General features: G+C 32.1%; 3 protein-coding genes across 3 annotated transcripts in view; 2 read left to right on the forward strand and 1 right to left on the reverse strand.

The window, feature by feature from the left end:
• Nucleotides 1-11,404: 11,404 nt before the first annotated feature.
• Nucleotides 11,405-13,140, forward strand: LOC106302136 (ethylene-responsive transcription factor CRF2). The gene has a single exon (XM_013738663.1). The coding sequence runs from the start codon at nt 12,027-12,029 to the stop codon at nt 12,969-12,971; it is 945 nt and encodes a 314-aa protein (XP_013594117.1). The 5' UTR covers nt 11,405-12,026; the 3' UTR covers nt 12,972-13,140.
• An 8,832-nt stretch (nt 13,141-21,972) lies between these two features.
• Nucleotides 21,973-22,497, reverse strand: LOC106303372 (probable long-chain-alcohol O-fatty-acyltransferase 7). The gene has a single exon (XM_013739657.1). The coding sequence runs from the start codon at nt 22,495-22,497 to the stop codon at nt 21,973-21,975; it is 525 nt and encodes a 174-aa protein (XP_013595111.1).
• An 867-nt stretch (nt 22,498-23,364) lies between these two features.
• Nucleotides 23,365-27,745, forward strand: part of LOC106303373 — a 6,506-nt gene continuing 2,125 nt past the window's right edge. Inside the window, exon 1 of the mRNA XM_013739658.1 lies at nt 23,365-23,464. Coding sequence (XP_013595112.1) covers nt 23,365-23,464 — 100 coding nt within the window. The remainder of the gene's footprint in view (nt 23,465-27,745) is intronic.

Below are 27,745 nucleotides of genomic sequence, written 5' to 3' on the forward strand. Positions count from 1 at the left end.
ACCAACTAAATTTTCGTCCCAAAAAATGAAATAAAATAAAATAAAATACATATTGTATAAGTATACATTGGACAAATATGAATATTTATTTCATATATGCATTAACACTGTGAGAATGTTAGAATTTTTTTTTTTCGGTCTGAAAATATTCATTCAACAAAGAGACACACGATTGATACACAAACCGGAGGAAAATAAGATATCCCCAGAAACATAAGTCCAAAGAGAAGCACTTAAAACCCACACCGGGGTGACTTACAAGAACAAAGAACACAAACACATACACTCCTACAAAAATGAAATTACAAAACCCACAATAATAATAGTTCACTAAAGCTTGCACCAGCCTCTGAACGAGATATATCGTTGTCGCCTGCGGCTGACCAAACGATAACTTCAACCTCTACCAACACCGAGAGCACTTCTCTCCACCTCTAAGAAACCAGACTTTATAACTCGGCAAGATAGAACCATTCTTGGAACATACTTTCTTCCGGATACGGCTGCGACACAACTTCATTGCGTCCAAGCAACGCCTCGATAAAAGCCCTATAAAGAACACTCCAATCTCAACAGATCTGGAGATAAACGAGGTCAGACCCAGTAACGACCATACTGAAGCAGTAGCTACAAACAGGAAAGCGTTCACACCCTCATCACACACTGAAATACTACAAGCTTAGGACTAAAAATCAAAAGAGAACCGAATAATTTCCTGATATAGAGGTCAAGAGCCACATGACTATCTAGACTTCACTAAAAACACATAACTAAAAAATCCTCGATTCACTTGCAGGAAACAAAGCCAGAACAGAGCCCACAACCAACAGAGACAAGAGCCATAAGACTCTCTTAACCACCACAACAAAAACGGACTGATTCAGTCCGAGAACCAAGAATGGTCGTTTCACGCGTTTCACGCACCTACACTATGGAAGAAAGGCGGACAGATCTGAGCCATCAGAGAAGGAAGCCACTGGATGGGTAGAGAGAGTCACAGCTGCATCATCACATCTTCAGATCTGGGCCACACACGCCTAAATCGAACCGTAGCTCAACCGGCGAATCGTTGCTTCATCTCACAAACAAAGAGACCGAGAACCATACAAAGAAACAAAATACTAGAACAGGCTCAACGCCGTGGCTCGAGAGCCAACGGACGCTGGCCGAGCAAGAAATCCGGTGAAGTCTTCTTTTTCTTCGAAAGGATAAGAGAGAGTGTTTCAGTGTTTTGGCTCTACTCTGATTCGTCAGAATGTTGAATTTATGATTACAATTCTTTGATTTTTCAAATTAAAGTTTTGAATAATAAGACTACAGTGTGGTAATAAAAACTTTTTAACGTAACATTTTGAGTCATCATGCATGATGCTTTAATATACTCCCTTTGTTAAAACAAAAACAAAATTCTAGATTTAATTTTTGTTCTAAAATAAGAGATTTTAGAATTTTTGGTATTTTATTATTTAATTTTGATAAATTTTATAATTTTAAAAAACATTAATTGAGAATATTTGAATTGATTAGATATTATTTGTTGATAGTTATTGAAAATGTATTGTAAATTAATGAATTTAGTTATAAACATTCATTACATTTTTAATATGTGTGAATATTCTAGAAAATCATTACTATTTCGGAAACAGAAGGAGTATTTTGAAAGACAATAACCAACTAGCTTAATTGAAATAATTGCATAATCATGATATACATTACTTCACTTGCGTCTAATCTCGTGTAAGCCCATTTTGATCGGTCCTTCCTTAGAGGCTAGTATTGACTATTGAGTCAATACATTGAAACCTTATTTTTGATAACTATATCATGTGCGGACTAGCACTGAATATTGGATTTATATGATTTCATGTGTGGACTAACACTGAATATTGAAATTATCCAACACTTGTATGTTTAGTTTTCATGGGTTTTTTTTTTGTTTAGTTTTTTTTTTCTGAACAACTGATTATATTAGAAACTAATGGCCCAACGGGTTAAGACGATTACAACCGGAAAGAAACTCGATAGTAAACCAAAAGACGGGAGTAACTAAAGCATGGGTTTTGTTTAGTTTTCATGCTTTTTGTCATGCTCTCCTTAGCCATCCCTATCCTTTGCCATGCTTTATGTTTAGTTTTCATGGTTTTTTTTTTAACATTGCTTAGTTTTGATGTTTAGACTTGAAAAATACCAGTCTAATTAACTAACACGTCATTTGGTCGATTTTTTTTAAATCAGGTGTTACTGTTATTTTAAAAAGATAGTCTTATATAAGAATTATGAGTAAATAGGTGAGCAGTTATCGTAATTGGTAGATTATGTTCACGTTAACTATGCTAGTATATGATCGACACACTTCCATAGACTATAAATTGATAGTCCACTTTAATTATGGGAAGTCTTATATTACAGAAATTATATCACCTAAACCATTCTTTCTATATGTATTCTCCAACAATTCCAACTAAGGTAAACTAACCCTAATGTGTTCCTAGCCAGTGTTGTTGACACATTTTCCAGAGGTACACTACGTACCTTCAAGCAGAATTATTAGGTCATTATCGAAACTTTTACTATCTGTTTGCAATCTTTTTTCTTCTAATCGACCCATATGCTAGTTAAATCTTTTGGAAAACAATCCCATCAATAATGTTTCGCGTATCTTTTTAAAAGTTAGATTAAGTGTTGGTTATTTCAATTAGAGACAAGCTCATAGTTATCTTATCACAGCTCACAAACCACCCGGCTATTAATGTTACACCGGCTATTATTTTGTGTCTCAAATTATTTTGTTTGTGCGAAACAAAAAAAACATATTTTGTTTTGCAAAAAGAAAAAACTAAATGTATACATTAGTGTTCCTATTTTTGTCCTCTGACAAAGTTTATGGGTTTTGATTTTATGGTCCTTTAAAAAACAAAGACTAAAGAAAAAACTTTTTTTTAAAAGTAAACAGAGGAGCGGACGTCAGCCATCACATGACGGGAGGAAGTGACCAAGTGGACCGAATAGAAGAAAAGGCCTCGAAAACAGAGAACGGTGCCGTTAGCGGACTAACGGAGATAGAGTAGATGAAACGTGGGTCCAACGATGGAGCCGGAGCGTTCCGTCGTCGGTCCAACGAGTGTTCGTGTATTCGGTCGGACAAATGTATCCGTACGGTCTTGTTTTCTTGGTTTCAAAATCGAACTTTTCTTCTTCACGATTCTTAAGGCAATAACCATTGACTCAGCACGACAACATCATCAGTATTTATGTATGTAATACACGTTTTATACTTGCACAGATACAATGACAAACAAATATATTGATAGGTAATAATTGTTCCTAATTTTTTTTTTTTTTTGTCGTAAACAAAAAGCTCTAACTGTGTTATTTTCTTTTAACTAGGTAAGATTCGTTTCGTTCAGAATTAAACTATGGAAATATATATTTGTATTTATATATTAAAGAATAGTATATTATATATGTAAAGCTATAATCAGGGCCGGCTTAGACGGGGAACGAACGGTGCGACCGCCCCAGGCCCAATCTATTGTCCCCTATTTCTTAATAGATAAAGACCCGATTTTTTTAAAAAAATACATGTATTTATAAGAAAAGAGGGAATTGAGTCAACATAAACCATAACAGAAGGCTGATTCCTAACACCTCGTGCCAACTTATCCACCATTGTGTTTTGTGCCCTCGGAATATGTTGAATAGTAAAGAAGTAAAAAATTCCTTACATCACAGAAGCTCTTCCATGTATGTAGTGAACGTCGGCCATTCTGTAGGTTTAGACACCATCTTCACCAGTCGAGAGCAGTCAGTTTCAAACACCATTTATGAGATTTGTAGGGTATTCATGCACTCTATCGCCCATATCAAAGCTTCACATTCAGCATGTACAAGTGATAGACTCTTGCAAATAGCCATTGCACTCATCATAGTATCAATTGATCCACCTTTCTTGTACAAGAATCATGTTCCCTCCATGCCCCATCAATGTAACACTTATCTATCGCCAAAGCATCATGGTTCTCCACAATATGTGGGGGAGCCCGATTTACTAAATTTTTAGTCTGAGATTCAGCCCACAAAACAACTTTCAATTTCCGCAGTCCGGAGAAGATCTAAAGGATCCCTTATCTTAGCATTCAGATTCTTCCAAATATACCATAAAATCCATGGAAAATAGCTCAAATCTAATTCTTTTGGTGTCCGCCAAAAGAGATAGTTCATATTTGTAAAAAGAGATGGGTCGAAAAAATCCTTGGGCATGATGGGATATTAGATAAAGCCCAAATTTGAAGTGTTAATGGACATTCAAAAAACACATGATTAATAGATTCTTCTTCAGGCCCACACATTTGACAGTGCATATCACATTTAATTCCCCGTGATTGAAGATTCCTATACACCAGTAAACAACCAGAAATTATTTGACAAAAAAATGTTTCAATTTTGGTGAGCATCGTACTTCCAAGAATGCGCCAACAATGGTTTTGAATCCGGTCTCATATCCCTATACTGAGTACCCTAATCATGATATAATTTCTCTGTCCGATAGTTTGATTTTACTGTGTATCTACCATGATCCGCAAAATGTCAACCATATGAATCTGGCTTAGGGTGACGAGTAATGGCTAAACTCCGTATAGTATTCACATCGTCCTGATGGACATATGCGTTGAGTAAATCCAGGTTCCAAGAAAGATCAACTGGATTAATTAAATCCTCTAGTGGAGAAGGTATTTACTACGTAAATCTTTTACCAAGAAAAATTCTTTATTATTACAATATAAAGAAGAAGTCTTGTTGCACAAAAAAAAGTCTTAAATATACTCCTTACAAAAAAAGTCTTAAATATACTCTTTCCGTTTCGATTTAATTGTCGTTGTAAGAAAAAAAATCGTTTCAAAAGAAGTGTCGTTTTAGAGTTTCAATGCAAAATTTATTAATAAGAATATCCACTTCATTTTTCTATTGGTTTAAATATGGTTAGAAATATATGTAATTGTATTTTTATTTTGAAAATATACAAATTCAAATGTTTTATTAATGTGTATGCATAAACCTAGATAATTAAAATGAAACGGATAGGGTATTAAAATGATTCACTCTAGCGTCTACGACGTTTAAGAAAATAAAAACGATAAAATCCAAAGGAGGCTACCGCGTATAAAAAATTGCCACGTAAAAATGTGCACATTGTACACTGTGAGATCGAATTTTTATGAACTTATCGTTGCCACAAGAACTTCTCATTGTGTAATGATTATTCTTCCGGTCACCAAAGCATTTTTACCATCTTATATTTATTGCATATTGTATTGGATAGAATATTCTAAATATTTTAAAATTAATTTACACCACCTTCCACTAAAAAAATTACAAACAAGTGGAAATACAATTTTTTTTATGCTTTACTCTATTCATTTTTTAAATGAAGAAAAAATATACTCAACTTTACTCGTCTCTTTTTGAATGAACAATATATTGGAGACGTCATGGTCACTCAATTTTATTCCATATTTTGCTATAATAATAATAATTTATATTATTACTTTTTTACTCTTATTTTCATCATTTCATTCTCTTTCATTTTTCACCTTTTTACTCTAATAAAACCAATCACAATCTATATTACTCATAAAACGAAACTTGATTTGTTGAGAGATGAGAACTTATTATCGTTACTTTTTCCTAATCACCTATGCAAAAAAAAAAAAATTTGTATTTAAGGGAACACTTTACTAAATCAAACAAAAATGCTATGGAATTTCTAAGTGATTACATACATGACTTGGAGTTAACATGCTCATCTAGGGTACCATGCCTAGTTTTGACTGGTGTAGTGTTATACAATAATCTATTTCACGTTTATTGACTCATGATCTCTATGTTTTATAATGTACGATGTTTTAGAAGGTCTATGGTATTTCTATCTCTATGATGGCAGTGTGGAGAGATACAAAATGTAACGGTTAAATCGATTTGTTTTAATATTTTAGATTAATTAACTTTATTTAATATGTTCGACCAACAATATTTTACAGTTTTTAATGAATGGTTAAATCATTTTTAGTTTATACATTTAATAGTGTTTTTCTAAAAAATCTTGATATGTGTGTTTTTATACAAAACACTATACATGATTTGGAAAGTAACATTTTCTATATATTTTTCTTGTTCCATAAAGATAGATTTTCTATTTTATTAACGTACTTCGTATATTTTTGAGAAACATTAATTAGAAATATTTGAATTGATTAAATTTTATTGGTGGATAATTATTTGAAAGTGTATAGAAAAGTTAATAATAAATTAAATTGTAAACATTTATTAAATTATTAATAAACATGAATATTCTAGAAAATCTTGTTTTCGTGGGAACGAAGAGATTATGAAACATATGGCATATTAAACAATGTTTAAAACTAATATTACATGTTGTGGTTCGGAACTAGTGGATTACGAAATTCAGCCCCAAACGCCTTAGTGTTAAAAAATGTTTAAAATCTATACGTAAAAAAAAATCAACAACATTTATCACAACTATATTTTATAGGTTACTTGAAATGAATTTTTAAACAAATTATAATATATAGTAGCTGAAACAGCGAAATATAGTACACTACTGTCCCCATACCGCCATAATGCATATTACTGATGTTGGGAAAACTGTATAGCAGACAAGAAGCAAATAAAAAACTGAAGGGAAAGACAAGACCAACAAACGGCTTCATGGTTCACATACCCTGCAAAGAAAACTTGCTGCTTTCTTTGGCAATATAGCATGGGCTTCCAATATCTTTTGCCCAGTTTTATACTATTATTATATACCTTTATTTACATTTTATATAATCACAGTATAACAGTACGATTAAAACATCACTGTTCACTCTACATACGTAAGTGATTTTAAAACTAATTTAGGTAGATCTATTAAGTCTCAGTACACAGTGCTAAGGAAACTTAAACTAAGACATTGGATTACTCTTCCGAAAAGATCCATGTTTTAAAAAAAAAATTTGTTTCATAAAAGATAGTTTTTTTTTATAACGCCTTGATTTTATTAATATCAACTGAGGTTTAACAAAGTATCAGAATCGAAACATACAACAAATACATTTTTAAGCTGTACATGATAATAGAAAAGTAATAACACGATGCTTCCTAACTCACTCCGCAGAAAAGACTGATTCGCTAACTTTTATATCGTTGTTCTCAGTCTTATATGATCTTGTGTTCAGCTATCTTCCATTGTGATCCAACGCCTTTCATCACTTAATAGACCAAGGAGGCACGATCCATTTGTTACATCGAAACATACAAAAAATACAATTTTTATATTTTCAATGTATGAATTTATGGTAAATTGTAAACTTCAAAAACATAATTGTGTTTATTAAAATTTCATTGGTTCAAAATTATGGAAAGTTAGCTACGTAAAATAATGCATTGTTAATCCAAATTTCATATATTTTCTTAATATGTGTAAGGATTCTAAACATACATTTTGTTTGAAACATAAAGAGTATATAACCATTTAAAACCCGAGAACAAAGAACCGACCATGAAATATTTTTGAATAAATGTTAAAACGTGTCCATCTAATAAAAACTTTTTACACTGATTGTTTCCTTTTTTGAAAAATTGCTTATGATATTTCTTCAGTATCTCTGCAAAAAAAAAATCTATTTTTTATTTGTATTTAATTTATATATCACCAAATTATAACAAATTTAGAGGTATTATATCGCCAATCTCAGTTCCATATAAGTCAATTCGATCAAATACTTATCTAGCTCATGTTCGAATTTTGTGACAAAGCGTGATTTCATATACATGATTACAACATCCAATTAACACTACTTAGCAAATTAGGTGACTTGAATTTTCTGTAAAACTGTGGTCATAACATGCATTTTTAAAGAAAAAACACGCAGGTTTTGCCACCTTTTCGTATGAAATACGAACACTAGTGAGTAGTGACCAATTAAAAGTGTTTCCCGATTGCATCAAAACATCTCAACTAGGATTGGTCAAAGGGTTTTAAACTCAGTTATAATTACTTTTTATTGCAGAATGTAACTCAGTTATAATTACTTTTTATTGCAGAATGTAACTTACGACTAATATCTTTGATATTCGCTACTTAATTTGCCTCTCAAGCCAAATTTAGAAAAACTAGTGAACTGTAAGACCATCTTTATCGCGGGGTTTTAGTGGGTTTTTAGAGTATGGATCCTGCAAAAAAGTTAAGAATCGATCACAAAATATATGAAATAAAGATTGATTTTCGAGTGTTTCATGCATTGTTTGTGGACTCCACTGATACGTGGCGGTCCGAGAATGATTAGTTTTTGAATTTTTTTTTTATATTTCAGATTAAAAAAAAAAAACAAAAAACGTTTTTTAAGAAATCTCCAGGATAATCATGCTCTAAGAGCATCCCCATTGAGGGATCATTCAATGGGTTCACACACATTCCTATATAAAAAAATATTATTATAATTGTGACTTATGAACCTGCCTCCTCCAGTTTCACCGTAGTGAATCGGTTCAAGCACTGTAGCGCAAGCCTCACGACACATGGTGGTCCGCGATTGGTCCAGATATTAATTGTTTTTTTTTTAAAGTAAAACAGAGAAATAAAAACATTAAAATAATAAAAAAAAAGAGGTTTAGAAAAGGTTCACTGATGTGCTTGCTATAAGGCGCTTTGTTTATACTTTATAGTACCCGGTTAAAATTTTGCAGGAAAGAGAGAAAAAATATCGAATTTCAATCACAGTTAAAAAGTAATACAATGATTCCAAAAAATTACAGTACATTTTTTTGGCACAACGTCCTAGGTTGTTGTCTGCCACGTTAGCCACCAGCTGTAACAAAAGAGACTGGTAAAGGTTAAAACAATAAAGAACTGCCCGTAACGGTCTTTGATTTTCACAAGCAACTTGCTATGCCCAAATGACAAAAAGCACACTTGTGGTAAAATATAGGAAAAGAAGAAAGCTTCGTACGGAGGTTTTAGATTAAAGACTTAATCACCTGCCATTAAGTATAATTAAGTATTCTGGTCAAAAGTAGGACTGGCCGTGTCTCGGGTATCACGTGACCTGAATCTCCAATTACGAGACTAATTAAAAAACTGTACATGTTTTTTCTCTCTGTCACCTACCAGGGAAAGGCACGTCCCAGCCGTTGGATCAGCCCAATTTTATGTAACAGATGTCAATATTTCACTCATTGACTTATGCAGTTGTTTTCCCAGGCGATAATCTTGTCAAATTACTTTTTGAATATCGAATTACATATTTTCTAATTTCCTTTTGATTTATTTTTTTAATGTTCATGTTGCCCATTAAGCATTAATATACACATTAAAATACTAAGTAAAAGAAAAATTGATTATACTACTTTCAATTTCAGTTCAATATACGTTCATTTTTAACAAGTACTAGATTCTAACCCGGGTATATTTTTTGTTAAGTTTCTTTGAAAAATTTAATTTTAATTTTTTTAAATTATATTTATGTTTAATTATTAATTTAATTTAATATAATTTTGGTAACTATATTAAATATATCACGTTGCATAACTATACACTTATGGCATTTCATAAATTATTTTTAAACTTTATTCCTAAAGGTTGCAACACATTATATTTACCTAACATAATTAGTTAAGAATATTTGTACCCAAAAAATCCGATTCGGAATCGACCCGAAAATCAAAATCTCATACTCTATTAAACCTGGTATATATATTTGAACGGTTCTTTAAGTGTTACATCCAAAAACCAATATCAAACTCAACCACACCAAAAATCGAACAATTTTTCTAAAAAGGTTTAAATTTTTTAGTTTTTAGTATTTATTCTAATATATATATATATATATATATATGTGTGTGTGTGTGTGTGTGTAAATGGGTTAATATGAACTTCATTAGCTTTAAGTAAAATCACATTTAATAAATATTTTTAAATCAAATAACCTATTTAAAACCCGTTAAACTAAATGAATTGATATGAATATTTCTTTCTATTAAAAATCCAATTAAACCTCATTAAACCCTATTTTTAACATCACGTGCTTTGTTGATTTGAATAAATTAATATTAAACACATAATTTCTCTTCACTGATTACTAAAAGTTATATTAAATTAAATTAATATTAAACACAAATATGATTACAAAAACACAATTTTTTAAAAAAAATTATAAAAAAAGATTAAATCGAAAAATATACTCTCCCTTATTAAAAACCAACTTAAAACCCGTTAAAACCAATTTTAACATCATGTGTTTTGTTAATTGATAAACTTAATGTTTGTGTAAATCATTTAGAATTTAAAATAATTAATATATGGTTGAATAAATCCTAATTTCTTGGGCTGAGATGTAAGTTATGTGGTTGTAGTGTGATAATGATTTTTTTATGAAATATATCAAAGTTGATTAAGTCTAAGATTATATTGTAATAGTTTGTGAAAATAGTATTACTTTAAAAGCAATATTAGGGGTGACAATAAAAAGTGAAACTACTATAAATATTTTATTTTGTATTTCTTAACAAAAATTAAGTGACTACAATAATAATCACATTTTATACTTCTTTGCCAATACTATTAGGAGTAATTAACATATATTTTTAGAAGATATGTCAATAATGTAACTGTATACATAAATCTATTTTATAAAGTAACGTGTTATACCATAAATAAATTAATTTGGTTGAAATACTGACAAAAAGCCAATGTAACCGTATACATGCTAATATCACAATGATATTCGTGTATATAGTGTAATAGATTTTAATTATAATTTTACTATAATAAATTAACATAGATCACCGATCACAATTTGGTATAAACCCAAAAGGAAGGAATAATTGTTATTATATATATAATTGTCAGAAGTGGTGTCGAAAATATTAGAATGGAAGTTATAAAATAGGCATCGATTAATAAAGGATAATTATAGTTGTACAGTTTGTTTAATTTGGTTTATATTTGTTGGACTAAACATATATCAATAGGTCATCTTTCTAATTTAATAGTACTGATTCCCTCTATTTCATAAATTAATAGTTTTAGTAGAAAAATTATTTCATAATAAAAATATTTTTAATATTTCAATACAACTTTTATATTTATTAAATATTATATGACCAATTAAATTGTGTATATTTTTATAATCGGCTGAATTTATATATTAAATGATATTTTTAACAAATAACCATTTTGTTAATTTGATATCTCCATTAGCCCTTGTATATAGCTTAAGAGTTCACTCTTTTTTTTTCACAATGCATGAAAAACATTAAAAATCTAACGAGTTCTATGGAAATATTTACATACAAAAATTCATGTTTATCTAGTAAAAATTGTGCGATTAATTGGAGAAAATATTATTTTACAATATACCCACAAAACAAGTAGTATAGTTAAAGAGCAAAAAAGACCCGGAGTGAACACTTAATCAGCCGTTTCAAGATCCTATAAAATAGTCACTTCTTCTCTCTCTCTATCTTTACTTACATGTGCTCTGCCGCTTTTAAATCTCCATCTTCCTCCCCGTGTCACTCTTTCTCACACTCTTCAAAAAAAACATTTTCTTTCCTCTGCACACTTGAAAATTTCCAGGAATCTTTCCAAGAAAAACCAAGCTGCCTTCTCTCCAAAAGAAGCATCTTCCTCTTTTTTTTTTTCACTCTCGATAACCAGACGGCGTGTTTGTGTTGATTCCATAAGAATAATAACAAAAAGCTCTTTTTCTTTAACTTTTCCGGGAAAATCTTCTCTTTCCCAACGTTTCTATCTAGCAGATTTCTTCTCCTTCTTTGATAAAGCTTTTTGCAGAGAAGCATCAGTCTTGTCTCTCTTGTTCTTCAAGTTTCTTCCTCTTTTCTTTCAAAAGTCCATCTTTATCTTTGTCTCTTCCTTTATCACCTTTTTGCTTACTAATGCTCTCTCTGATATAAACTAAACACACACAACACAGTCTAAGTAACAGAGAGAGATAGAGAGATAAGAAATGGAACCGGAGAAGAATCTTGTTCTCCCCCCGAAGATCAAATTCACCGAGCACAAAACCAACACGACAAGAACCGTACCAGGTTTCAACAACCAGCACAATCAACAGCCAAGGATTATCCGTATATCCGTCACCGACCCAGACGCAACAGACTCCTCAAGCGACGACGAAGAAGAAACACACCAGCGTTTCGCCTCAAAACGCCGTCGTATCAAGAAGTTCGTAAACGAAGTAGTTCTTGATTCTGGTGCTGCTAGTACCGGTTCAAGTACTCAAATCGAACCGAAGAAGAGAAGGAATAGAGCGGTTATCGTCAAACCGGAACCAGCTTCTGCTCCTCCGGAGAAGAAATACCGAGGAGTGAGGCAGCGTCCGTGGGGAAAATGGGCGGCGGAGATAAGAGATCCGCTCCGACGCGTACGCCTCTGGCTCGGGACATTCAACACGGCGGAAGAAGCCGCCTTGGTTTACGACAGCGCCGCCATTCAGCTCCGTGGCCCCGACGCTCTCACTAACTTCTCCGTTCCTCCGCCTTCTTCACCCAAATCTCCGCCGCCGTCACCGGTCAAGAAGAAGAGCAAAATCAAAGACGACGTCGCTTCATCCTCCGTCAGCAGCGACTGCCTCCGCTCTCCGGTGTCTGTTCTCCGATCTCCGTTCACCGTCGACGAAACCTCGGCAGTTATCGTCAGGGAAGAGCCCTCGACGACGACGGCGTCAGAGACTTTCTCCGATTTCTCGGCGCCGTTGTTCGCAGACGATGATTTGTTCGATTTCCGTAGCGACTTTCTCGCCGGGGACTTATTCGGAGAAGATCTCTTCGCAGATGCGTGCACGGGTATGAGCTTTGGATTCGATTTCGGATCCGGATTATCCAGCTGGCACGTGGAAGACCATTTTCAAGATATTGGGGATCTATTCGGGTCGGATCCTCTTGCTGTTTAATAGTATATTTTATTAATAAATAGTTTACCGGCCGTTATTAAACGGGCGGAGAAGTTTTGTACCGGTGAGATATAGCCGTGATGTTTGTTTTATCTTTTTTTTTGGGTACTTTTTGTGGTTATATAAAATGAAATTGTATTAATGTAGTTAATGTTTCAAATGGTAATATTAATTAATTATTTACGTTTAAGTTTAAAAGTCACTCTGTTTACTGGGGAGGAGTTTCTTTGCCCCCACGTGCTGAAAATTCCCTTCATTTTCGTCTTTTTCTACTCCCTCATTTTAAAAGTAAAATTTGTAAAATTTTCTAGATTATGCACACTTATTAAGAATTTAATAAATGTTTATAATTTAATTTATTTTCTTATTTGATTATACACTTTACAATATCTTTCCACCAATGAAATTTAATCAATTCAAATATTCTCAATTAATGTTCTTCAAAAGTATAAAAAAATACCTTAACAATATAAAAAATCTATCTTTGTGGAATAAGTAAAAAATCTAAAACATCTTACTTTCAGGAACGGAGGTAGTATTAATTTTTAGTTTTTGTCGTTGGTGAGATACGTGTGGTCTCACGTGATGGGAACAATTTAAATGTTTTTTGTTTAGTTAATCATCATTTTAGAAAGAAAAAAAACAAAAGCGCTAAGTATACACGGTTAGAAGCTAATTTTTTTATAGAGTTAAAATGTGAATAAGTTGATTTACCAGGTAGATAGACTGAGGCTACTAGGTACGAGGGAAGAGAGAATCTGAGTTTGATTTGAAATGTGAAATGTGGCCACATCAGAGAAACTATGTTTTGGCAGTTTATTGATAAGTCTCATGAGGTTTACCTGAGAGAAAGCAGTGGGAGTAGTTGATTGACTACAACTCTTCAAACGCATTCTACAAGTTTTTACACTCAATTAAATTATCTGTGGGATTATTCATTCTGCCATGTTTTGAAATACAAATTTTTAAAAACTCAGATTTTTCTTTATCATATTTTTGGGTTTATTTGTGGTGTTTCGTGAACTAAATGGTCTTCCTAATAGCTTGCTTGGAATGACTTTAGTCCACGGCAACAAGGGTATATACTGGAGCATGTAGAATTGAGGTTATTATTTTTCTTTAATCAATGCATTGCTGTTCATTACTTTTTGGTGAGTCCAGTCCAATGGATCCTTCTTGTGAGAGAACCTAAGATTATTGTCCCATGATTCTAGATTTCCAACGAAGCAATATTCGGTGTTGGACCTAGACGGATGATGTTCTGCGTCCATCCTGTGGTCATTAGAAGAAAATCTCAAAATAAATATTTAAGAGATTGAAAAACAGAGATGTGCAGGGAAAAAAACTGACGCGTAGGTTAGAGCCGCAACTACTCGAGAAAGAGCAGAGTCATGTCGTTTTCGCTAGATATCCTTTTTTCTTCTGCCCGTAAAAGAGGTTCAGAGGCTACATATCTTTGGCAATTATTTTAAAAATATTGTAAATACAATTTTGAACAGAATTTATAAGAGATTTAATATTTCCGACAATATTCAGAAATAACCATGCAAGTTGCTGATTTTTTCAAGTGTAAGATATACTACATTCGTGAATGTAGTGATTATATTTACGGGCAACTCCATGGGCGATTAGGGTAAACTCCTTCCGCCGTCACCGTTTGGTTGGACCTCACGTCCACCGACAAGAACATCTTCTTTCTTCTTTTCTTTTCCAAAGATGGTGGGCCTTGCTCGGTTAGCATCTTCGTCGAACCCGAATCCAGATCAAGATCCGCCACCGTTCACTGCTCTTGCAGATCCCTTTGCGGTGGTCTTACCTCCAGATTTTCCTGACCCACCGGATTCGTTCTCTTTGCTCCGACGGACTTCATCCCCTGTAACTACAATTCCTCTTCCAAGACTCGTTTTTGCCGCAGCTGACTCAGTTATCGGAGTCTTGTGTTGCAGGTTTGTCAATGAGTTTCTTGTGTTGCTGGGTTTCTCGTCCTCTTATACCGTAGCTAGCTGTGAGAGATGGTATCAGTGCAATATCCTTATACTCTGGCTCTTGTGTAGCCCTTGCCCATCTCTTGTGACTTCACTAGTTCCAGATCTGACCTCTATGACCTGCGCTTCTTCTCCTATAGATGATTCTTGTCAGCGCTCAGATTGGAAAACGTTACGAAGCAGGCTACATTTCTCGTCTCTTGGGACGATGACCGTTCTCCCTTCGGGGAAGATTGATTATGTCTTGTTCTGGTGTGAGTATGGCTCTTGTACCAGTCCTCTTTGGCTACTTTTTGACGGATCTATGTGTTTCAAAGACTCTGAGCACTACTACCGAACTATTCCGCCGATGAACCTCACCTTCGATGACCAACTGACCCATCGCTGTTCACCGCAAACACCGCTTATATCTATTTATTCCGACCACAACGACCAACGGTTCAACTTTGACTCCGGCAAATCTCTATGGTTCCATCACGGTAATGCTGGAATCGACAAGTTTTGCTGGGAATTAGAGTTTGTTCCTTTGGAAATTGGAGTCAAGCTCATCTTACTGTCCACTGGTGTGGAAGAGTCAAGTTCGTTAATGTTCGTTTCATTTCAGGGGGTGACTCTTCTCAGCCCTCTCGCTACGACTATCCAAGCTCAGCAAGTGGAATTTCCATCAAGTGAAGCTTACGTTCTGGGCATAGCTGGATTATCTCATATTGTTACTGTAGTCAATGGGGCTTGTTCACTGATGTCAAGCAAAATTTGTCATCAACCGGTATCTCCAACAAGTACAAATGTTTATGCTCGTCTCATTCAAAGCTCAGCTCGGAGTCATTCGTTGCTAGAAGATAGCAGTCCCGTAGCCTTAATAAAAATGCTACTCAAACCTCCTCATGTCGGCGCCATGAGAGATCATTATCCCTCTTCCTTCTCTTTGCAGGAGTGAACCATTCCACCAAAATTCCTCTCCATGAGAGGTACTCTTCTCTTGGCTACAAAGCTTAGCCAATGAATATCATTGCTTTCCTAATCGTTTGTTATCTTGTGTAATGGTTCGTTTGAGACCGAAAGATACAACGAAACTCATTCCAATAAGTTTCGAGGTCCTGGAGCATTCAACGTCACGAAATACAGTGACTATGGTTTATGAATTCGGTCTTACCGTGAATCTCCTACCGACGCATTTGAGCGGTATCTCATTTTCCCTGTCAATCTCTTCGGAGAATCTATCTGTTTTAACTTATGTTGTTTTTAAATTACATTGTTGTAATCAATGAGGATAGATAATTCCCTCTAACTCTTGTATGTTTGAAGTTTAAGATAATGAAATGGAAGGTCGCACAAAAAAAAAAGATATACTACATTCCAATAATCTAGTGCGTAAGGAAAAAAGAAGAAAATAGGTCCAAATATTTATTACATACACAATTCAAAGATGTACGGGTTGGGTTTATTATAGAATTTAGAACGTATCTACTATTATAAATCTGTAGATACGGAAAATAAGAAGTATTAAATGGCTAGGACCCATTTCCTAAAATATTCATGTGAACTACGTGATTTTTCATGCATACCCATCAATGTTCCACTGTACTATAACTTAAACTCGCATGTTATGTTTTAAAACAAAAACTCTCATTTAAATTTCACAGCTATATAACATCTTTGAATTCTACCGACATGATCAAGAAAAGAGAGTAGATAAGTGATCCAATTGTTAAGAACTAATCAAAGCGTAAATAGAAGTTTGTTTAATCACTCAAAGACAATGCAGTCTTGTGTGGATTCAAATGCTCTGCTGCGCATATCTAAGAGATTGTCACATTTAAACCATTTACATATATTTCGTTATTGAAAAATAAAAATAGTAAAATCACATGACTTACAGTGCCCTTTCCTGATTTTGTAAGGCTTGAATATGGTCATGGGCCAAAGATATGCATGCATATACAATCACACACTATAATATAGTGTCCCCTCATGCAAAGATTTGGTTTGCACAAAATTCCAGAGCTCTTGTAAGATTTATTCCAAAAGATAAATGGGGACCTTTCATGAGATCTTCTCTGCGATTTTCTAATTTAGACTAACTATAGAATAAAAACACATATCATGATAAATCTTTATTTCAGTTTTGGTTATTAGAAAGTTAGAAAACAAACTCATGCAAGAAAAAAAGCAATCCTCGCCGTTCGCATCATGACTTGATCCAACGGTCCATACTGAGAATTAACAACCATGTATTAGCAGTTTAGGCCATCTTTATCCAGGTATTTTAGTGGGATTTTTAGTGCCATGGGTCCCACTAAAATGATAAAACCATCCCTTGTGTTTGCCAAATAAAAACCGTTCTTTGTTTGATTCTTGCACTGTTTGCGGGTTCCAGTGACATGTGGCGGTCTGCAATTGGTTAACCTTTTAATTTTAATTTTTTTTCCGATAAAAAAATAAAAAATAAAAATAAGAATCCCACTTCTGGGTCTGTGGGATAAAAATGTTCTTAGTCACTGTGATGACGCGTCTCAGATATGAAAATGTACGGCTTCAGAATCCCGTGGTCCAGCGAATCTGGACCGTCCGTGGTTTAGCAAAAACATGTTGGGTTGGGTCCTTGGATAAGCTATGTGGAATGGTTGAAATTGAACCAGGTGTCTATTAGATACTTTAGAGCTGGGAACTTGGGAAGTACTCACTAAGCCTATGCCAAATGTGAAGAATTTTGTGAACCGGATCAAACCAGGGTTCTTTTATCTGTACCGGTCCAGGACTGTCCTGGTTAAAGAACACTGTGTCAAATTTTCAACGCTATCTTGACCTCAGTTGACTTTCCCGTATTTGATTTTGACTTCTCATCACTCATTATTCATTCACGTCAATTATCACCAAATTTACAATTATATCCAGAAAGCCTGATGTAGTACATGGTCGCACTTATCTGAATTTAGCAAGAGATGTACCTGCTATTAATTTGATGTATTTTCATTTACCAATATTAACAAAATATTAATGTATACAGTACATGTGAGTATATCCTTGTCTAGCGGAAAACTGAGAAAGATAGTGAAAAATCTAAGATTAATATTAATTTTTGGTTTACACAGTTAAATTTGTGAAACCAAAATCTCAAATCAACTCAATACGCTATACTTACCAAAAGTATTCTTAGAAGAATCATAAAGAAATGATTTAGTTTTTAAACTTTATGACAATATTGTTTCAAAAGAAGTCCATGATATGCAACTCCAAACATTGATTGACTTTGGTCCACCGACATTCAAGATATAAATCAAAACTTTGATATTTATGTATTTGTGTATGTTTGTACATATACACACTGTCTGTATATTCATATAATGATATAAACTGTACAATATCAGATGCGTAAACATATTTAGAATGTATAGTTAGAAAATACATGTGGAATAGAAGGTGAGTGAGACAGTGTCTCATGAAAAGTGGCAGAGACACATTAATAAAGAACATTAAAAGAAGGACCAAATATATTAAATGATGTCTTTTAATTTCATATCTCACGTACCATTCTCGTGCTATTCCCATACACTTAACATGTTTGCTCTGGCTTCTTCCTTTTAATTGACTGAACTAACCTTCCAACTACTTTTTCGGCTATGTTATCTCACATTTCTATTCTTAGTTCCCCTCGCCATAATGCAACAATCTAATTTGAGTTTGAATATGTGTACTATAGGTACCACAACGTTACTACTTTCCTACGTTAAAGTCGGAGCTTAAAAAACATCATAAATAATTAAATATCCCCGGGTTATAAGGTTCGTCTATAACATTTGTCCTGTGAAGGCTTTGACCATCTTTTACGTACTAGTTTTTGTCTTTTTTTTTGGACAACATCGTACTAGTCTATAATTGAAACATCTCGACGTACATGTATATATCTAAATGATCATTCCTATACTAAAATCATAGATAAAATGTACGACTTAACTAACAACATATTACAGCCTTCGATAAATTTAAGCTCGATATCTGCTAAAAGCACCGTTTCAAGTTTGAATCCAGACTTACTAGTTACTACGGAAACAAGAATAGTCTATCGTATCGTATTGTATGATCAGTTAATGAAATACTGTTCTTTTCAAAACGTTTTAATAATGGTTTGAGTATCATGTTGTGTAATGTTTAAAGCCGTTGCCCAAAGACTCAAAGTAAACATTATGGGCTAATAAGAGGCTTTGAATGGCTTTGTCGAATTAACTAAAATGGGCTTCTAGCATACATCAATACCAAAACATGTCCGATTGATAATAGTTGAGTCCAAACAATATATAACTGCTTATATGCATATAATTATAACTGCTTACTTAAAAAACTTAAAAAACAAACACGACAGCAAAGAAGATACAAACAAAATTCCTATTTTGATTATAACTACTTACTAGATTCCAATTTTTTTGGACTACGCAAATATCAACCAAAATTTTGGAAATGAATTATTATATTTTTGAGACAGTTATAACAAACACATATATTTGGTTTATTAAAAATTATAAAAACAAATTTGATCAGTACCAAATAAGTTAAATGACTACGTAATCGATACATTATCAAAAAAATCAATACTATTAAATTAATAACATGTCCAATTGATAATAGTTGAGTCCAACTTTAAAAATACAAGGAAGCAATATATAATTGCTTATATATATGCATGTAATTATAACTGCTTACTTAAAAAAATTTCCGACAGCAAGGAAGCAATATATAACTTCTTATATCCATATAATTGCTTACTTAAAAAAACACGGCAGCAAGGAAGATACAAACAAAATTCCTATTTTGATTATAATTGCTTACTAGATTCCTATTTTTTTGGACTACGCAAATATCAACCAAAATTTTGGAAATGAATTATTATATTTTTGAGATAGTTATAACAAACACATATATTTGTTATATTAATAATTATGAAAACAAATTTGACCAATACCAAATAAGTTAAATGACTACGTAATCGATACATTATCCAAAAATTAAGAAACATTTACACATACATTAAGGGTCTGACTGGTTCAAACGCAGCGGTTGTGGTTGCGGGAGTTTGCGGATGCGGGTGGTTGCGGTTTCTAAAGGTTTTAATAGATTCATACGACTAGTTCTACGGTTAGAAATTTGTGCGTTTGCGAGATACTTATGACTGGTTAACTACCAAATGCAGCATCAGCTAAATAATAAATTGACAATATTTATATTTTATATAATTATAAAAATATCAAAATCATTATATTATAATAAATATAAAAATTATATTTAGAAAGTTATAGTTTTAAAAAAATTCAAATTGTAGAAAATATTTTTATTTTAAAATTTTATAGTATTAATTAAAATATAATAGATATATTTAGTATTTTATAATTCAAATTTAAATTTTTATTGAATATTTTTATTTTTGTATTTATATTGTTTAAAAAAAAGAAAAACAAATTATCCTGCAATCGTCCGCAGCCGCAAACGTTAGCTGGAACCAGCTTTTGAATTTATGAAGTTTAGAGCGGTTTGAAGCGGTTTAGAGCAGTTTGAGTGATTGTTGCAAAACGCAAACAACCGCTACCAACCGCAAAAGCTGTGTTTGCGGGTGGTAGCGGGTAAACTAGTCATACCCTAAGTTTATCAATTAAAAAAGCACATGATGTTAAAATAGAGTTTAACGGGTTTTTAGTCGACTTTTAATAGAAATTGATATTTATATAGACTCATTTAGTTTAATGGTTTTTAAGTAGGTTATTCGATTAAAAATGTTTATTAAATGTGATTTTACTTAAAGTTAACGAAGACCATATTAATTGATTTACATATATGTATATATAGCGGAATATATTAAAAATTAATTTTTTCAAACATTTTTCAAAAAATTGTTCAATTTTCGATGTGGGTTAGGTTTAATATTAGTTTTCGGATATAACACTTTAAGAACCATTTAAGTATATAGGCCATGTTTAATAAAGTACGTGACTTTAATTTTCGAGTCGATTCCAAGTCAGATTTTTTAGGTACAAATATTCTTGACTAATTATGTTATCTAACTATTAAAAAAATATAATATGTTGTAAACTTTAGGAATAAAGTTTAAAAATAATTTTTGAAATGTATATGGCAAAAATGTGTAGTTATGCAACATGACATATTTAATATAATTACCAAAATTAAATTAAATTAATATTTAAAAACAAATATGATTAAAAAACACAAATATAAAGTTAAATTCTTTAAAAAAAATTAAAACAAAAAATATATCCAAAGACGGGTTAGAATATAGTTCAATAATTAGAACATCTCCAACCCCACTTCATAATTTACTGCAAAATGAAGTGGGAAATGGAGTGATGAACAAACAAAAAAGTGATTACTCCATAAATGGAGTAATGGGTTTTTTATTTGTTCTTAACTCCATTTCTCACTATTTTTTGCAGTAAATTATGGAGTGCGGTTGGAGATAGTCTTGAAACCAAGCCATTCACATCATGACATGATCTAACTGTCTCCACTGACCATTAATGACCATGTGTGGGACCCAGTAAGCAGCGAATCTTGACCGTCTACTTGGTGGGCGCCAGGCGTAAATTTGGGCTTTTGTGACCAAGTAAGAATTTTGTTCCGTCTGACTTCATAAGTCACCACCCGTTGACTTCTCTCAACTTAAACGCTTAATTATTTCCATATATTTTTAACCAAAAAAAAAAACCATTACCATTCCATAATATCGTATTCTAATTTTAAGGTAAATTTTCTGAATGTAAAATGTGCCTCATATATATTTTACATTTTTGTTTTGTCTGACTTTTCAGTATTTTACCCACAATTTAAAGATATTGTTCTGAAATTGCCGATTATTAACAGAATAGAAAAAAAAAAATTGCAAAAGACTAGAAATAAACAACAAAGGGAGTATTATTCACGAAGTGATACATAATAGTTTCACACAACTTATTCACTTTCAATATGGAAAACACATACATATATAGATTATTAAGTTTCCGTATTTCATAATTTCACGAAACAAAGACATACTTGGTATATTGCCGTATCTGATCTCCCCTTATCATTTGAGGGAAATAGAGCCAACCACTAGTCACAACCATAAATGTCATTGTAAGCATCCAAGACACCACAGGTCTCACAGTCCATCGCTTCCCGAACTCTGACCTTTTCACCACTATTTCTGTCGCAGTACAGACCCCATTTAACACATAGAATAAAGTGACCCCCCCAGAAGGCGTTTCATGGCCGCTTGTGTAGAAGAATATAAGTTCGTGAAACAGACCAGAGGCGAGGAACGCCGTTGATACTCCGATGAATTTAGACAAACCAGATTTGCTTTTGGATCTTCCCCGCAGAGGAGAGTAGATGCCTGACCGGAGAATAGACGAGACCACTGGATTCCACCGGCGACCCCAGAAGTCTTGAAGAGAGGTGGATAAGTAAGGTTCATCGAACACTGGCTCAAGATCGCACCCAAGAACGATAGTGAGCATAGATTTGAGGAGGGTTAATCCAAGCTCAAATGGCAAGTACATATATAGAGGATATATGCCCCATAACAGAACCGGAGGAAGATTATATTTGTAACCTCGCACATGGAACATAAACAAAACTCCAACTATTGCAACTTTAGCGGCTAAAATCCATTTATGGAAACTAAATTGAGATTTAGGGTTTTGTTCAAGTTTCTTGATGGGAAAGCAAGTGAAGCAGATAAATTGAAAAAGACTTGAAGGACGTGGGGAAAGAGAACCTAAATCAAATGCAAAGAGCATGAGCTTTAAAGTTGCCATCCCTGTGAGGAAAAACATTATGGGGAAAATGAAAAACCAAGAGGAGAAGAGCATTGGAGAAACAAAGAACTGAAGACACACCGGAAGAATAAAGAGTAATCGAGGAACCCCAGCTTTGATTCTAGGTAGTATGTAGTAACAATAACTTACCGAGACTATTGCTGAAACCCACACTAGGGCAAATCTTTTGATTTCTTCCTCCATGTTTCACTTTTTTGTGTGTGTTGCTGGTGATGATCTCTTCCAATTAGCGAGGTTTTATATTGGTTTTTGTGTGTGTTTTAAAGTCGCCGGAATGAGTAGATAATATAGAATCACAAAGCAATATAGAATCTCAAAGCAATAATAAAAAGTCATTCTCTTATTCAATCAAGCAAGCAATGCTTAAACAATTCAATCAAGCTCTCTAAGAATCACACAACGCACACACTCATCATTATCATCGACAACAATATATATAGAGAGCTCTATTTCCTAATCCTGTTAGATAACATATCTAGAAGACTTATCTAAATATATTATAACTTCCAATTCCTCAACATGATAGGATTAGGTTAATTACTTGCTTCTTAAGTTTCCTTCTTCTTCAAGCTTAACTCAACAGATACTATGGATTTAACAGGTAGACAAATGAAGGAACAGGTTTCTTCTACGTTCTCCCTTCTGAGGGTGGCTCTTATGCACGTTCTCCCTTCTGAGGCTATCCAGGGTATGATAGCAAAAATACTTGCATGTATTTCTAGTTTTATTTCATTGTTTCACGAGAAGGTATTATAAATTGCGATAAAAGAAATCAACATACACAACTTGTTTACTTTTAATTTTTCCAATACTGAAAGTACGTACATGTATTTTTTAGTTTTATTTCATAGTTTCACGAGAAGATATATTTGGTAATCTGCTAAGTCAGAGAGTGCTTTGCGACGGAAGAAATTCAAGAACAACAAGGTTCATGCGTTTGTTTATATTTGAGGGAAGTAGAGCCAACCAATTGTCACAGCCATAAAGGTCATCGCTGTTCTCACCGGCCACTGCCATGCAAACTGTGTTCTATTCGCCACCACTTCCGACGCAGTTAAACCCCATAACACGTATAACAAAGTAATCTCCCCTGAGGCGTTACGCGAGATGTATAGAACATTAGAATCTCGTGAAACAGGCCAGCAACGAGAAACATCTTAAAACCCCCCATGAACTTAGCCAACCGGGAGTTGCGTTTGGAGATGCCCCGAGCGTAGACTTTGAGGATCTTGCTTAAGCTTCATCCTAACTTATGCTATACAATTTTGTTTAATTAAATGATGATTTTTTCACCACTTTTTTTTTCACCACTAAATTGATGATATTTGATTAAAGATCAATGAACTAATTTTTGATCGAATCTGATTATGGACAGGACTGGACTGTATGAAAAGAAATCGGTATCACATTATATTAAACAAAATGTGGTTTCAATAGAAAATTAATTAACAATATATATACCATTTTAAGTCTTTATATATTAGTTAAGTTTCATTCCAGTTTTAAATTAGAATAATGGTTATAAAAATCTCGAACTTTAAAATATTGGGCATTTAAAATATGAAGTTTATCTCAATCAATTTAAAACATAAGATTTTATTAAGCTTTGTTTAAATCTTGAGTTTCTGTTGATTAAACCAAAAAGACATGTCGTTCAATATTTTGATAAAAAATTTAAACAGAGTTAATTAATATGTAACTAGGTGCTTTCATGTTTCCTGCACCATATGCAATGATAAAAATTTAAATTTTAAATTATATTTAAAAACAAAATTTTGATTATTCTTTTTATTTCATAATTTTCTTTTCAACATTTTAGTATAAATTTTGATTTAACTAAACATAAAAATAAGATAAAATAAATAATTTTGTTTATTTTAAATTGTATTTAAAATAGATATGTATATATCAAATCAACTTGGATAAAATTAATAAAAAATTGATATAAAAGTTTTATAATTATCAAAGAGTATAACTAAACAATATTTCTAAAAAATTTAGATACGTAAAAGAAGTTAATAATATTACTGATTATTAAAAAAAAAAAAAATTGTAAAAGAATTGAAAACCCCCTTTAGTAATAAAATTGTATAATTATAAAAATATAAATAAAAATAAATAATATTTCAAAATTTGAAAAATATATTATATTTTTATTATTATGTTATTTAATGTTATATTTGAATTGATTTACTTAATGATGATGTATAATTTACTACCATAGTCTAAAAAGTTTACCAAAAATATAAATAAATATTAAATATAATTGTCCATGTCACATTTAGTCATAACCCATATCATCAATTATATTATGTCATGTCATATTTATCTAGTGAAAGTGATTGCAAGAAAAAGACATGTATCAAAATCACTTTGCAAATAGTGTCTATGGGATTAAGTGCAGTTAGATTAAACTGTGTTCGACGAAATAAAGAAAGAAAAAGACACAACTTAACTTAACTACACTTAGAGCATCTCCAAAAGAAACTTTATAACTTCAAATCAAATATAAAGTTTTTGCTCTCCAATTTGAAGTTTTGAGAAGTGAAATTTGAAGTTTTGAGTAGTGAAATTTGAAGTTTTATATTTTTATTTTGATTTTGATCCTTATAATTAATTACAAATCACATTTATGATTCTTAAGTATTTTTTCATTTATTGTTTTAATCCTTAAAATTTTAATACATCATAAATATTTCAAATTTTTATTTTTATAAATTTATTTTTACTTGAAATTAAATAAAAAATTTAAAATAAGATTTATAATATTTTAAAATAAGATTTATAAGAATGTTACAAAAGAGACTTAATTAAAAAATCCTTTTAAAAGATACATGAAGAAATAATTGTTACACAAATTTAAATATTAAAACAACACTAATAGTCTGGTAAATTTTCTCCGGAACCTCCAAAATTTCTAAAATATTATCCAAACAAATTTTGTGTAACCGAAGATGGAGCATTACAGAAATAATATTATGGAATAATGTGGCGTTTTTATTGTTGTTTAATATTTAATTATGTATTTTATTTATAATTATATATATTTAGTGTAAGATTTCATTAATTAGGATTACTTTAATATTTTTATATATGTGCTAGTTATTTATAAAATTTTAGTGTATTTGTATTAATTATAATAAATATAAATATTATAGTGTAAAATACAAATAATTTTAAAGTTAAGTTTGAAGTTTTGTTTTTTGAGAAAAAACACCTTTAAACTTCAAATTTAGAGTTTTGCAAAACTCTAAAATAAAAAATATTTTTAGAGATGCTCCTAGTGCAAGGTTAATTAACCATGTTTAAAATTTTATAAAAGTATTGAATGACGTACCTTTTTGGTTTAGTCAATTAAATTCAATAAATGTTTATGCTTTAAAGTTTAAATTTTCAAAGACAAAGTTAATATTTAAGTGGTAAATTTTTTGAAAGTTTAGAAATTTTATGACTATTTTCCCAATTTTAAGAGTGAGACTTTGATCATACTATTTTAATGCGCATATACAGATATCATTATGAATATTATTACATCGTATAATGAATCGTGGATATATTCAGTGAATGCGGATCATTTAGACACCCTAACAAACAGTGTAATAAGGATTACGTACCTTTGGATTATCATCAGTTGATTCGATTTGATGACTTTTGAAACACATAATCATTATGGGATATGCGATGACAACTTAAAAACACGTAATCTAGGCTTAATTAACACCTGATACCCAAACATACTCTAGAGGTCCATAACATGAGGCAAACATCTTGGTAGAACCCAACATTAAGTGAATCACAATCTACCAATCATTCCGGCCCAAGCTTTCTCGTCGTTTAAAATAGCAATTATCAGTTCTTCAATAAACTTATACATGTCTACTGATGCATATAATAATGCATTATCACTTATCAATTATCAAGTTCACGATAATTTATTTCTCATATATAACAGACGTTTCTTTGTTTTCCAAAAACTATTTCCGACCTGTCTCTTTCACGCGATTTTAATGGATGCTCGCTTTTTGACTCAACTGGCTTTTTTTTGTCTGCTTGCTAACCAAGAAACAACCAATAGTGTGTTCATGAGAGTAATCCTATGTTTGAAATAATGGATATCTTATTTTCTTTCTTGTGAAACAAGCGACGCTTATGTCTCCCGTTTCCTCAATACAAATCCTTTAATTAGTGCCTTACCAGAGCATAATTCTGAAAGCTATGTATCACCACCATTCGTTAGTGTGTAACTTACATTTCTGATACATGTATTGTCCTAATCAATTTGGTACAATAATTTCTTTTCTTTTTTTGGTAAACATAATATATATATTTTGTTAAGTTCATACATCCAGTTTTGAAACCACTGCCCACTAGTTCTATGTAGACATTATGGGATGATAAAGAAAAAGACTTCGAGCAAAATGTTTAACTGAGCTTAAAAGTAATAAGCTAAATTGTTCACCCTGAAAGAAAATTTTGAGAAATTTCGGAGTGCGAAGTTCTTGGTGGAGATTTTTGAAGTTTGAGTAGAGACATCTGAGTTGATACGTTTACCTTTGTTTCATATGAAGTTATTCTCTAAAATATTTTCACCATATTATTTATATGTACTAAAGGAAGATATATATACAGTATTTTTTTTTTGTGCAACATATATAGGGATGTTAACTACAGGGTTAGGGCTCAGCCCTATTTTGTTTATTATAAGCCCAGTCCTATTTTAACCCAACCCTATTTTGATCCTATTATAATCAAGGGTTAGGGCTGGTACCAGGGTTAACTCATTTAATTGAAAAAAATATTTCATTTATTTTTGTTCTTAAATTTTAAAGATAAAACTAGAAAAATTAAGATATAATATGATTCTTTCCTCCAATTTGTTGAGCATCAAAATCAAAAGTTTTCCTCCCAAAATCGCAAAATCGAGTTTTTGCTCCACAACTAAGAATAAAATTTTTCCGTCAAAAAAAAA

Source organism: Brassica oleracea, chromosome C7 (assembly GCF_000695525.1).
Source record: "Brassica oleracea var. oleracea cultivar TO1000 chromosome C7, BOL, whole genome shotgun sequence".
Classification (NCBI taxonomy): Eukaryota; Viridiplantae; Streptophyta; class Magnoliopsida; order Brassicales; family Brassicaceae; genus Brassica; species Brassica oleracea.